General features: G+C 45.8%; 1 protein-coding gene across 1 annotated transcript in view; it reads right to left on the minus strand.

Moving 5' to 3' along the window:
- Positions 1–8449: 8449 nt before the first annotated feature.
- LOC119465931 (trifunctional enzyme subunit beta, mitochondrial) overlaps positions 8450–14004 on the minus strand; it is a 30190-nt gene continuing 24635 nt past the window's right edge. Inside the window, exons 13-14 of the mRNA XM_037726409.2 lie at positions 10478–10642; positions 8450–8599 (exon numbers count right to left, since the gene is read on the minus strand). Coding sequence (XP_037582337.2) covers positions 8561–8599; positions 10478–10642 — 204 coding nt within the window. The 3' untranslated portion in view covers positions 8450–8560. The remainder of the gene's footprint in view (positions 8600–10477; positions 10643–14004) is intronic.

Below are 14004 nucleotides of genomic sequence, written 5' to 3' on the forward strand. Positions count from 1 at the left end.
TTTACTCGAAAATTGCCTTACAATGTTGCCTTTATGATGTTTTAAACATACTTCATTTCTGTGGACTATTCGTTCGCGTTCGAAGGAAGAGGATATATGTATAGAAACTTTATCTATATAGGCCGGTCCCGGGCCTTGGGTGTCAGTTAATTGATATAGGAGTGACCTAAGCAATTCCCTGCTGTTGCCGGCGATCTATTCTGTTTCCTACCTTCCACCGAGTCGATCCCGGTGATGGGGCGCCGCGGTGAAGCGCGAGAAGAATTGTAATATAGAATCACATTATCCTCGCCTTGACCATTCACTCATGGACGCACACGAACGTTGCAAGCGAATTTCATTCTGCCTCCCTAGAAATGCGACCGCCGCGGCCGGGAAGAGGCTAGATCATTAAAACTAGAAATCTTTTTAACCAAAAGCTTAATTTTCATTTATTTGGCGTAAAGAGAATATAAATGTCGAATTTCAACGGTTTAAAGGAAGGAAAACGCTGTCGCCAACAGTCTGACAGACCAAAATCGCGGTGTCGTGAATTAATTAGCCTTTAGTGAATTATTCAAGGCAACCGCAGTTATTTGTTTTATTTGTTGCTTCAATAGATTAATTAAATTTTTGATAAATAATAAAACCTGCAAACCGAATATCTGCGTGTCTGTTTTACATCGCACAAGCAGCAAGAAAGATGTACTTACGTTTTGTCTACTTGTTCGTAAAGCCCCTCCATACTACTAAAAAAAAAAAAAAAAACATTGTCGCAGTTTCACCCGAAAGGCGAAGCATCAATTGCGATAGCAACTTAGTAGAGAGCTATACGGAGTAAGGATAGTAGTTCTATCCGCTGTACAAACTTGGACATGCAGCAGCGCCAGCAACGCGCAGAACTGTTGTCGACGCCATCGGCGTTTTGCCCGCGTTCACACCGAACGCGCGCGGCGTTGGTGACTGTTGCCGGTGCCTCTGGGGGCGACTCGGACGAGATCCGAATGGGGCACTCGTCGAGCAGCGTCGGAAATGTTACCCACCTTAATTCTCGCCTCGCAACGTTTTATTGCGATAGCAATTATATGGACACTCCAAAGCAGATTTCTGCCGTCGCCGTCGCCGTGAGGTTCCGTATGACGTCAATGGAGATGAAATCGTCGCCACGCGATGATGATAAGTGGTTCTTGAGGGAAAGGGAAAGGTTGGCGCTATCTTCTGCAGCCCTTGAGGGAGCACGGCTCAGCGCCAACGGGGAGGGGTAAGTGGGAGCGAAAGAAGGGATAGAGTGGAGTCGCCATGGCTGGGCGAAGCAAAACCGGCAGGCATAGGCGGCACGTATCAGGCCGAGATGGAAGGCCTTGGTGTGCTGCAGAGTCTGCAGGGGTGTTGTGCCAGGCCGGTCAGGCCCCGCCGCGCGCCGCCGAACGCTGTATGTGCGAGTGAAAGGGCACGAGGGACGCGCGCTTTCACGGGGAGTGAACGCACGGCGGAGAACAAACGCGCGTTCTGTGCCGTGCTCCCTTAAGGGCTGCAGAAGTAGACGTCTCTTTCCTCCTTTACAATCACCATATATGTAGAGCAAACTCGCCTTCTTCTGACGCACGAAAGGCCGTGGGGGGGGGGGGAGGGGCAGGGAAGGGAGGCGACGTTTAGCTGCGGCACCAAGTGCCTATTTATATCAGAGGCTTCAGCAACAGTCACCAACGCCGCACGCATTTTGTGCGAACGCGGGCAAAACGCCGACGGCGTCGACAACAGTGCTGTGTGTTGCCGGTGCTGCTGCATGTCCAAGTTTGTACAGCGGATAAAACTACTATCCTTACTCCGTATAGCTCTCTACTAAGTTGCTATCGCAATTGATGCTTCGCCTTTCGGGTGAAACTGCGACAACTTTTTTATATAAATACGCATTTGGTGCCGCAGCTAGCTAAACGTCGCCTCCCCTCTTTCCCTCCCGTCCCCCCACGGCCTTTCGTGCGACGGAAGAAGTCGCGTTTGCTCGTGATTGTAAAGGAGGAAAGAGACGCTTAATTCTGTAGCCCTTCAGGGAGCACGGCGCAGAACGCGCGTTTGCGCTCCGACGTGCGTTCGCTCCCCGTGAAAGCGCGCGCCCCTCGCGCCCTTTCACTCGCACATACAGCGTCCGGAGCGCGGCGACAATTTCATCGCCGTTGACGTCATACGGAACCTCACGGCGACGCCGACTGGCAGAAATCCGCTTTGTAGTGTCCATATAAGTGCTAGTCGCAATAAAACACGCCGTCGCTGTGCAGAGGCGCGCGCAGATATCGAAACTGTCATCTTCTACCGTACGTGTTTCGTATCGCGCGATCATGCTCTGTGATCCGCCTGCGTATGCCTCAGTGTTCAAAAAAAAAAAAAAAAAAAAAAAAAAACATGGGGCGGAAGAACGCAGGGACAGAATTTCGCTTGCGGGGACGAAGCAAGTGGAGAGGGTGTATTCCTAGACACAGATGTACAAAATTGCCTAGAGCCGAACGGATACCATGTTGGTAGTGACGCTCGCCTCCTGAAATATTTCTGTCTCAACAATTACTGAACCAATTTGCCGACAATTTTTCATGACTTCATATATAACATATTGCGATTGGTATGAGCACAATGTGCCCACCCCCTTTGTAATGCCATCTAGACCCCGAGGGTATTGCGATAAATAAATAAATTCGAACCGGAGCTGCTATAGCTTGATATAGTAATAGCGATGGCCAAATAGCTAGACGGTGATGGCAGGAAATCAACTATAGACAATTGTTTCAGCGTTTCACTGGACCTACCGGGAGGGCCTTCTCTCGGCCTTCTCCGCGTAGCAACAATGAAGCATTCTTTCATCGAGGAAGTGCCTTATTTAGCGCACATTTAATACGGGAGTAAAGAAGGCAATTGGACAGAGCACCACTAGCAACCATTGAGTTTTATTGTTCACACAGAAATATATATAGTAAAAGGCAAAGGGAGAAAACAGATGAACTTGCATGCACATTGCTCGCACAACTTATCATTGTAAAACAAGTGTCACGCTAGCCATGCCATGTTCTCTTTTCGTAGTTGTGCAGGCAACATGCATGCATCTGTTTTCCACCTATCGATTGCAATTGTAATCGGCTACTTTTTATTGCGATAGCAATTATATGGACACTCAAAAGCAGATTTCTGCCGTCGGCGTCGCCGTCGCCGTGAGGTTCCGTATGACGTCAATGGAGATGAAATCGTGGCCGCGCGCCGCCGAACGCTGTATGTGCGAGTGAAAGGGCGCGAGGGACGCGCTCTTTCACGGGGAGTGAACGCACGGCGGAGAACAAACGCGCGTTCTGCGCCGTGCTTCCTTAAGGGCTGCAGAAGTAGGCGTCTCTTTCCTCCTTTACAATCACCATATATGTAGAGCAAACGCGCCTTCTTCCGATGCGCGAGAGGCCGTGGGGGAGGGGGGGAAGGGGGAGGGAAGGGAGGCGACGTTTAGCTGCGGCACCAAGTGCCTATTTATATCAGAGGCTCCGGCAACAGTCACCAACGCCGCACGTATTTTGAGCGAACGCGGGCAAAATGCCGACGGCGTCGACAACAGTTCGGCGCGTTGCCGGTGCTGCTGCATGTCCAAGTTTATACAGCTGATAAAGCTAATATCATTACTCCGTATATCTCTCTACAAATTTGCTATCGCAATTGATGCTTCACCTTTCAGGTGAAACTGCGACAACTTTTTTCTATTTGTGCCGAAACCTCAGTGCTGGCAGGTTAGTGCAGCATCATGAATATTAAAGAGCACTATTTGGAGTAGGAAAAGTTCTCTAGATTGTTAGCTAGATCCCTTGGTTCCTTTAGAACGCACAGTATTCCTAGACACAGATGTACAAAATTGCCTAGAGCCGAACGGATACCATAAAATTCGTCACATCATACGGCAAACTGTCGTGCAAACTTGACGGCGGTGTTGCCACCGGTTTTTTCGGTTTTGCCTGTTTTCCAGCTTATCACCTTTAACTGGAAAGAAAAGTAGTGGCTAATATTGCCAGGGCATAGTCAAGCATTTGGTTGCAGTCGGAGTTTACAGGCAGCAGCAGAGGACTGATCATGTGGACCAATGTAATGGCCCACTTGTGAACCCAAGCAACTTTATAAGTCTCGTGGCAAATCAAAATGGAACCTGGTCCATTCAGTGTTAAAGCTTGACATGTGAAGGACCACTCCCATAGAAACACGCATGTAACATTATCAAATGCTAAAACCAACAATGCCACCGCACAGTCAGGTACAGTCGCGCTGTAAAACTTGCACACTTTTGTCCATGACTGCAGCGACGCGGCAGCCATTGGCTTTCATCAGCTCAGGTGTCACCTTGGTGCTCTTGCTCAACATACTAACCAATATCACGGCCGCTGGATAAAAAAAAAAGGTGTGGCCTGCCGCGTGCAACGAAAACGGTGTGATCCGCCGCGGCGCCACACGCTGGGGTCTGTTGTCTGGCATCGGCATAGCAAATGCGTCAGGAACGCGCTTGGAACGCCTTCGCGCGTGCAAGCCGAAGCGTTCTGTCCCCCTCAGCTAGCCCGTTCGGCACAGCCAAGTGGCCGACAACGCAACTACGGCCGTCACGTTCGCTCCCATAGCAGCGCGCCCGACGCGGCAGGCCGCACCTTTTTTTTTTTATCCAATGGCCGTGCTAATATATTCTAGGCACTGTAATTCGTACCACTCGCACGCGGGGCTGGGTTTTCTTTAATTATTATGATTTTCTTTTGCTAGTACAGACTCCAAAAGTGAAGCGGGCAGATTGTAATGAAATGTGTTTAATGTCAGCAGCGTACACGCGGCCCGGCTATGAGAGACAGGAAAAATTTTCAGAAACTTGTTAGCTAGATCTCTCAGTTCCTTTAGAGTGAAGTGTAGCCCTTGACAACATACAAGATTGGCTAGGTTTGAGTGGGTGCCATCAAATTTGTGACATCACATGGCACATTGCTACGCAACCTTGAGGGTGGTGTCACAATGCCAGTCTTTCATTTTTGGGACTCCTCCGGATTTATCAAAGTTCTTCCTCTCAGCAAGGGTGACTATTTCGCATTGCAAAAGTGTAATTCACCAAGCCACTGTAACGATATGAATGGGTGTTTCACAGTCCAGAAGCATTATTTACTAATACAACTTAACGTTCCTGCTTACTGTCTCTCCAAGACCCAAGGCCACGGGCAGGCCGACTACATCCAAATTTATGGCTGGATGGATACCGACATTTCTATAGAACATGTACAATTGCTTCTGCGCCACTTCCACATGCTATATACGAAATGTCAGTTGAAAATTTTCTGCTAGAAGTCCCATGTTTCTACTAGAACTCCAATGGGACACAGCCCTTTATTATAATACAAAGCTCTTTTCGATTTCATTCTTTGCTGTTTGGCAGTTCCGTGGCTGAATTCCTCTACACTGCGCCTACACTGTTCCCGAGTTTCTGACCTCATGTTCAACGCCCTTTCTTCTGCTGCTGCCCATCATGTTAGTGTAACACTTGTCAGCTATTTTCCTAGATCTTTCTCTCCACTGCAAGTCAATGTTTTTGATATACAGGTACCATGGCTTCGAAGGTGGAACCTGCAGATGCAGATCTGGAATAATGGGAAACTTCGAACACTGTCTAGCGTTTGCGGTCTGCGTTAATAAAAATGAAAACCAGCCATCCACGTCGCAATTGCAAGTCGGGCCAGCCCTCAAGAACATCATCCAATGAAAATGCACCTCTTGCATCCAGGAAATCTGTACAATTAGAAACGTAGCAGTCTACCAGAGACATGGCGGTCCTTAACGCAGCAGTACTACCGCCCCTGCGCATTTTCTAGGTATTAGTTTTCATGTCTTTTACATTTGCCATCACAAAGCCACTACATGAGGAGGACAGTGGCCCATGTGTTTCTATCTAGTTTTGTAATGTTGTTGCACATGACAATAACAGGGCATGCGCTGCATGGTTGTATAACGCCGACCGATTTCCCATCCACACACAACAGAGTTGTGCTTACATTGCAATAAATGGCACAGCACTTGCTGGAAAACTACACTGTCAGGAGCCCATATTGGCAGAACACTAAGTCTTACATTTAGCTAATAGACCAAAAATGCAATGGTTGTCACTAGCGGAGTGAATAGAAATTGCGTCAAATGAACCAGCGGAAACTATCTACTAGTACTAAGAAGTGCAGTCAGTGCAAGCGTAAATTTCTGTGAAAAGGCACCAGCATCTACTATCACTATAGTCAACTACTGTTAATGAGACTTTTCACTTCATTTGAATGTGCTGCTAAAGTCCTTATGAGAAACTATACATTGCTATGGGTAAACACATTAGTTCAAATGTGAAAGCATGCTGCTTCGTTTAATTTGACACTCAATGGGCACTTCATCCGTACAGCTGTTACTACACGACTCAAAACCCAAGAAATTCACCAGACGGCGCGGCGCTACTGCTTCTATAGACAGGAAGCTGTCTTCTTTTTAGTTCTTTAGTGAGCGATGCTCCTTCCACCAGTAAAGCCATCTATTCCTGCTTGTTCTCTGATGTGTCATGAACCCATATTCAGCAGTCAGCTTTGTATGCTCAGTCCAATACTGAGGCAGCATTTAAACATGTTGACGTTCTTCCTTACATGCTGGTTAAGTTGGGCTTCAAGAGCAAGAAGTAAAAAGACATTACCGACTTCAAGAAAAAAAAATTGTTTGGACAATCCGCCCAAATGCTGAGGTCCCGCAAGGGTTGAATTAACGGGAGCATGCTATGTCTTTTTTACACAAAATCAATAACATTCATAATAATCTAAATTAAAAAAGAAGCATTTACTTTCAAAATGCTCAACATGACTGCATGAAAGCACTTTGACAGACATTGCCAACTTCAGCCATGCACTAGGCATTGATTCGTACAACATTCATTTGTTTCCTCCTTAGTTCACCGACGTTTCCTGTCTGCTCTTCTTGTAAGCACCCAGAAAATGGCACATCTTCTTACCTAAAGGTAAATGGTTCTGCCTGATGATTGGCAAGTCTTCAGAAAATGCAAGTGAAAGCAGAGATAAGAAATGCGGTGTTTTTCAAACAATGCCTCACATTAACATTTTAAAGGGACGGACAACTAATGGTTAAGGACAGAGTATTTTATAGTGCAACGAAAAGCTCACACTCGGTATTGTTTACATCTGCATCAGTTATTTCCAAAACTGCATGGATATTCCGTAAGCAGAATTTTTCCATCTAAGCAGTCTAAAAAAGTCTCTTCCAGCAAAGCTGAGAAGTGAGAGCGATGCGAATAGCCTGCCTCGCAAATTGTGAAAGCCGCCCATCGCTCTGCTTTCACAGGAGTGAGTGCAACTATGGTTAACCACCTACATTTTGACCTTTTCAACCTCTTTTGAAAACAATAAGCTGGTACAATAAGTTGGCATTGTTGTACAGACCTTTCTTACATTTCTGCCGCGTTTCCCCCCCCCCCCCCCCCAAGTACATGCCTACGTCATGGCTGGCTGGGCCCCGGCGTCGTTAATCTGTCAATAGACGAGCCAAGCCAACTCATCGAAAACGAAGGCAGCGACTTTTTCCAACTCACTACAAACGAAGGCTTATCTGCACATTGTAAGTTAGAAAAAAACTAATAGAAAAAAGTGTGCTTCATTTTCATACTAATGAAAGGACCAGGAACCTCGTACACTAGTCATGTGACAGGCCACTTAATCATCTTCATGTTTTTGCCGTGTGGGGCACCACAGGTAATTTTTCACAACTTTTAGTGAACAATTAAAAATATAAATCCACTCTTTCCTAGTCACTACGAACGAAGGCTCGTTTTAGCCAATATGATAGGCACTCTTTCCATGAGCGGGGTGGGGTTATCTCAATCCATGTTCTCAGCGGTTACCTGTCCCTTTACTAATATTGACATGTGTACTTGTTTATCCTTCTCGGGGGACCGCGTTTCACCGTACAACAAATGTTATCACTCAGCGCAGGACATGCCTGCATGTATTGGTAGTTTATAGAATGTTATCGATGGTTCTATTTGCTGTCTGTTGTCATCGAACCTTGTGTAATCTGATTGTACGTATGCGCGATGCGAATTGTGTAGTACTTTCTGGAAGACACGCGAGCACCAGCGATTACTCTGGAACCTTTGATGACTCGTGTAAAAGCCGACGCGCTTGACCCGCAGATCAGATTTCGATGATCGACGACTGTGTTTGCCGCTATCGTTGTGCTTCGAGTGTAACTTGCTTTTGTGTGCACAAGTTCGCCTAATAAAAAGTTTCATCATTCCCAGTTTCGTTGCTGTGTTCTCCACTGTCATTACCACGTGACAACATACTGCAGCATGAGCCCACAAAGCTTACATTGACAAAGCTTCTTCCTCCAGTAGCAAAATTCTGCATTCTCCCACAAAAACAAAGAAAATCCGTCACCCACAAGGACATCACTGTATATACAAGTTTATTCACATAAGAAAGTTGAAAAAGTGCAGACTATTTAATGGCAGCTAGAAAAAGTTGCTTAGGAACGTATTTCTTTCTCACAGGCTTTCGTTTCATTTGTTCGGATACCTCTCCACAATCATGGCATGACCCTGCAAGCAGACAAGAGAACGACAACATGTTAGTCAGCACAGCCAATGTAAAGTTGAGAGCAAGCTATGAGACCGAGGTAGCCGGTGTTCTATCTTCACGAGCGCTAACTGTGCAGTTCATCATCGTCTTCATGTGTATATACCCGTCCTGATAATCATCATCATTTTGTCGGGTTGGTGTTCGTGGGCTGCCTCGCGCTTGAACGGCGCAAAACGAGACAGGACGGCAAAGAAGATAGGATGAAGACAAGCGCCGACTTCAACTAGTTTTTATCTGAAAACACACACATGTGTATGCATATATAAAGTATAAGCACATGTGTGAATTCATAATGACCCAGACATGTTGAAATGATGCATCACAATCACAAAAATACAAAACGTTGTCTTCTGATAAATAAAAGCTATTTGGAAACAGCGCTTGTCCTCGTCTAAGTTATGTGAGAGCCCCCCATTGGCACAGAACAACTGTTTTATTCAACTTCCATTCCAGCTGAATGAGCAGAGCCTGATAGTGTGTCCATTTGGCTTTGTCACTTTTGCAGCAAAATGCACTGTGCTTCTTAAAAACCCTCCATGCCCAGGCACGTTGATAATTTCACAGCACGATGGCGGCGGTGATTGAATGATGCATATGTAAATGCATCATTCAATGACGTCGTGCCATACGATTGAAGCCAACGAACATGCTATGCAAGTGCAATCAGGCCATCTGTGCATCATGGTGCGACTCATGACGTGCACCATGATGATCGTTCATATTGGGGCCTTTCTATTGAGGCCTTTTTGTTGATTACTGTCAAACGTATTTCACACCCCTTCTCAATTGCTGGCATAGTGCTGAGGATAGATAATTGCTTATCATGCTGGAGAACCGGGTTCATTTCCTCGTAGGAGGCTAAATTCTCTTAATTCTTTTTTTTGTGGTCATTGGATCACGGCCAGATAGACAGACCCAAGTGGGATGGGAAGCCAAAGAATGCACTTGCATTAAAAAGAAATTCTTCAAGTTTATTGCTGTAAGTGTGTTTTTGAGAAAGCTGCTTGGCAGCCAAGGCCCATTACGGCACAAACAGAATTCGAGGCAAGAGACTTTATGCATTACTGTTGCATCACAAGCAAGCAGTACAAATTTATACAGTAAAACCTCGTTAATTAAGATTTCATGACACCGAAAGAAATGTCCCAATTAACCGACTATCGGGTTTATCACGAAAACAATAAACAAATGCTTACTACATCAACACGCTTTTATTTACTGAATGGATCAGCAAATCCTGTTTCTAGTTTGCACAAGAGCAGTGCGGAAGCTGCAATTCTCAACATCTTGCGATGTGATTAACGCTTGCAGGGATGAAGGCTTCGAGACTTCCTTTACAGCGCGGCTGCAGCGTGCATCTTAATCTGAGAGACGCTTTTTCACTACCGTGTGGACATCCCAATTATTTTTTGCCAGTGAACTGGTCGCCAACAGATCGTCCATCCATCGCGATGTAGCCGGTGCTCTTCATCCTTGACAGCTTTGCGCAGAGTCAAAACGGAACTACCGTTTGCCGCAAGAGCTGCGGACGTTTTCCACCTTACTGTAGCATTAGTAGCGTTACGTCGCTGTGTTTACCGTTGTCTCACTACGTCGCTTTAGTACCTCGGTTGTGGTTCCGGTTGTGTTATGTAAATTGCTGTTTTATGTATGTTATATATTCTATGTATTTTCTGTATTTTCTATGTACTGCCCCCCTTACTCAATGCCTCAGTTGATGCCTGTAAGGTCTTTTTAAATAAATAAATTTATAAATAAAAACCACGGCCACTATCTAGGCGATATGGCAACAGAGAGAAACCATGGAGGAGGCTTATGCTAGAACAGTGGGAGCTCACATGTCCACCGGCGGCACAGGCGGCTGTCAGGCCCCACTGCTTGTTCTCGTGGATGAGACGGTTCGCCACGGTGGTCACCAGGCGGATCCCGGTGGCTCCAAACGGGTGGCCCAACGACAGGGACCCTCCCCAGAGGTTGAGTTTTTCCATCGGAGGGCAGCCAACCTGTTTTTTTTTTGGAAAGACAAGATTTTGCATTAAAAGGGATCTTCAGCTCAAGATAAACGCTAATGTACACTCAGCCACAAAATAATGTGGGGCACGCTAACGCGTGGCTGTGCTTCGCAGAGCGCCAGTGCCACCAGAGTGGCTGCGCATTGAAGAAAACCTACGCAGGGGCAGTGACAACCAGAAGTGCATGCGGCTTCGTTTCGTCTGCAACATTGTTTGGGCCTGCCAAGACTATTTTTTGGTGCGGTGGAATAACATTGCTTTTGGTAGGTTATTACCGTCGTGGAAAGTCAGCTTTGCATTTGTGCATCGCACGAAAAAAGGCAGTGGATTTCACTGCCTCAAGCCCAGTGCACTGCGTCGTCGACTGCCGTAAGCATTTCTATGGGTGCACATGAACATTGTAGCAGACGACACAAAGCGACGTCTCCAGGCATCACTGCACTGGCGACTCGATTGTGTGCCCTGCAAAATTTGTGGGAGAGCGTACCTTTTGACTTGAGCATTGCTCTGCACTCACAACTTAAGTGAGTTAGAAAGTGAACATTCATATAGTAGTACCAGGTGGTCCATTTTAATCTCAAGTGAGGTTTTAAAAACCGCTTGGGGCAGATGACAGGATCCTTCTCTTCGAGCTGAATCATTCAAAGAGGCAGACGGTGCTTGCACGAGAAATGGAAACGCATACTAGGGAAGCTGACACGAAAAAGTCCCCAAGCCCAACTTATTTATTACTACCTCAAAGGCACCAGGCATGGGATATTACATGAAGGATGGCTGGTTACTTCAGTGAAGTGTGGGTTCTATGACAGGCATGGATTGGAGTAGAGCATGGTGTCAGTGGAAAGGCCACTCCCCCCCCCCCCCCCCCCCCCCCCATCTAAGGAACTCCACATCAAAGAAAATACACATCTCTGCATTGGTTTCTGGCCACTGAGAGAACATTCCTCCACAAAACATGAAACGAGCAAGGAAAGGAAAACGGAGTAAAGTTCATCAGTACATATTTTCATTGATCATTCAGTAATTACTGAACAATCAACAACTGTCAACTACCTCAAGCAGATCAAGAATGGTAACATGGGTTTTACAATAGTATACAGTGGTTAAATCAGAATTTTGAGGTATAAAATTCAGTGTACCAAAAATATTTTGTTGGGCTTTGTGGGGTTAACCGTTTCACCAATTATCCTTCAACTAAGTTAATTACCTTAGGGCACATATTGCAATACAGTCAAACCTCGATACAGCGAACCTCCATGTAATGAAATTCCCGATGTAAGAAACTATTTTTATTTCCCAATCTTAGTTCCATTGAAAACCATGTATTCTTTTTTTCGTGATATAATGAAGTAATTTTTTGACACGATTTCAATTTAACAAAGTTTTTGGCTTTGAGCCATTGTATGACTGGTAAATCTAGCAAAAATGCATAAGTCGGCTGAGGCCAAAGTTATTTCGAAGTGTCCATCCACATGAAAAGTTCGAGCGACAAGAAAGACGTCGAAGCGCGTGCGCCGGGACGCAGTATGCAAGAAACGGCGCTGTGCCATTTGTCGCGTAACAACTTGCAGAGGCCGTGGAGCATGGCAGCTCGGAGATACACGAGAGCTGACGATTCCATCAGCGCAAGGGTGGTGGGGATCGGGCGAGCGGGCAGTAACGTGATCAAGCATGCGCGCCTATCTGCCCTCTTTCCCTAGCACGCGTGTCCCCTCTCCTCTACCTTTGCTGCAGCTGTGCATTGCTGTCCACGTGCGGGTCATGCGCTGCATCTTGCAGTTAACCTTCCACAAGTGCAAAGGGCAAGCCGAGATGGCTGGTGCCTCCATGCGCATTTTGTTCCCGTGCATCTAGTGTTGGTGGTCGCATAATCTCAAGTTTCGGAGGCACGGTGCGAAGCACTGGCTTGCGTTGCAACAGCTAGTGTTCTTGGTCATGGAGTGATCTTTGCCAGAGTGCGCGTGACACCGATAAAACAACGAACCTTACTTCGTGTAGTTGTCTCCTTGCTATCGTCATCAATGAATGCTCTGCCTTTATGGCGAAACTGCAACATTGTTTTGTTTTTTCCCCCTCGGGACGAATATTCGTATCTTTTTGCACTTTTGTTTTTAATTTGAGTGCGCCATGTGATGAAAGCTGTGGGCACTAAACGCGGTCAGCCATGGTGTCCAAGATTTGCGGTGCCGGGCGACGCAACAGGCTAATCTTGGACGGCGTGAGCCATGCCGATGCATAGCTCTCGCCGTGATTTGCACCATGTGTGCTGGCGCTCATAACCCCGCTACTGTGGCCCGACCTTCTTGGGATGTGTTTATAAGTGATTACTGACAAGATACACCAGGTGAATACACCAGGAATGTTCTCAGAATTTGTGAAGTGATTTGTTCTGCCGAAACGTTGGAACATCGAATTAACAAAATTCGTGATTTAACAAAGTTTTTCGCTGCAAGTACAACTTCGTTATATCGGGGTTAGATTGTATATGAAGTGAAGCCAGTCAGTTTTCAAGGGACGTCAACTTGAAATGAATTTTGAAGCACACACCAGTTTTGAGATGAGCAGTGTCGAACTTTTGGATAAGTGCAATGTGGTACAACTTTTCTTAGCAGAACACCACCTTAGACAGTGGAGAACATATTTAATTTCATCACACAATTTGAGAATATGTACATTTTGAAACTCACGCCAGCCTCAAATTACAAAGACAGTTGCTCAGCACATTCATTTACTGTCGTGGCAACATGACGAACGGCTGGCTCATATAAGCAGATGAACTGTTTTGTCATTTGGCACATTCCGATCATTTTTCTGGTGAGTCAGTAACAATGCTTGGATAAAATTATTCTGAAATTAAATAATAAGTTACAACTACAATTAAAAAAATGGCGCACACTTCTGAGTGCCGGTCGAGTCAAAGATGAGCCATTACACACTAGCTCAAATGTCCATCCTGTGAAACTCCATCTCGAAATATACATGCACTGCATAAATGCTTTTGTCAGGCAATTGCTGGGTAAAGATTCTTGATTCATATCCGAAGATTAAAAAAAAAAAAATTACGCCAGAAAAAGACAGCTTCGGTTCATCAGATTTCAGAACGGAGTTTAACTTTCTTTGCTGAATTGTTTCTAAGCTGCCCTGCTCTTTTATAAAGATATTCTGCGTATTCTAAAAGTCACAGTTCTTACCTACAGGGTGTTAACATCCTCCAATCAAAATCATTTGCCGGCAACTGCACAGTGAGTAGAGTTTAGTGTGAAATGACGGCCAGAAATTGATCTCGGCATCGTGTTAGGGCTAGTCACTAGGGTTAATGTTTTCACTTATATCTCAAGAAATAATTTTCATAG

This window comes from Dermacentor silvarum, chromosome 10 (assembly GCF_013339745.2).
Source record: "Dermacentor silvarum isolate Dsil-2018 chromosome 10, BIME_Dsil_1.4, whole genome shotgun sequence".
NCBI classification, from domain to species: Eukaryota; Metazoa; Arthropoda; class Arachnida; order Ixodida; family Ixodidae; genus Dermacentor; species Dermacentor silvarum.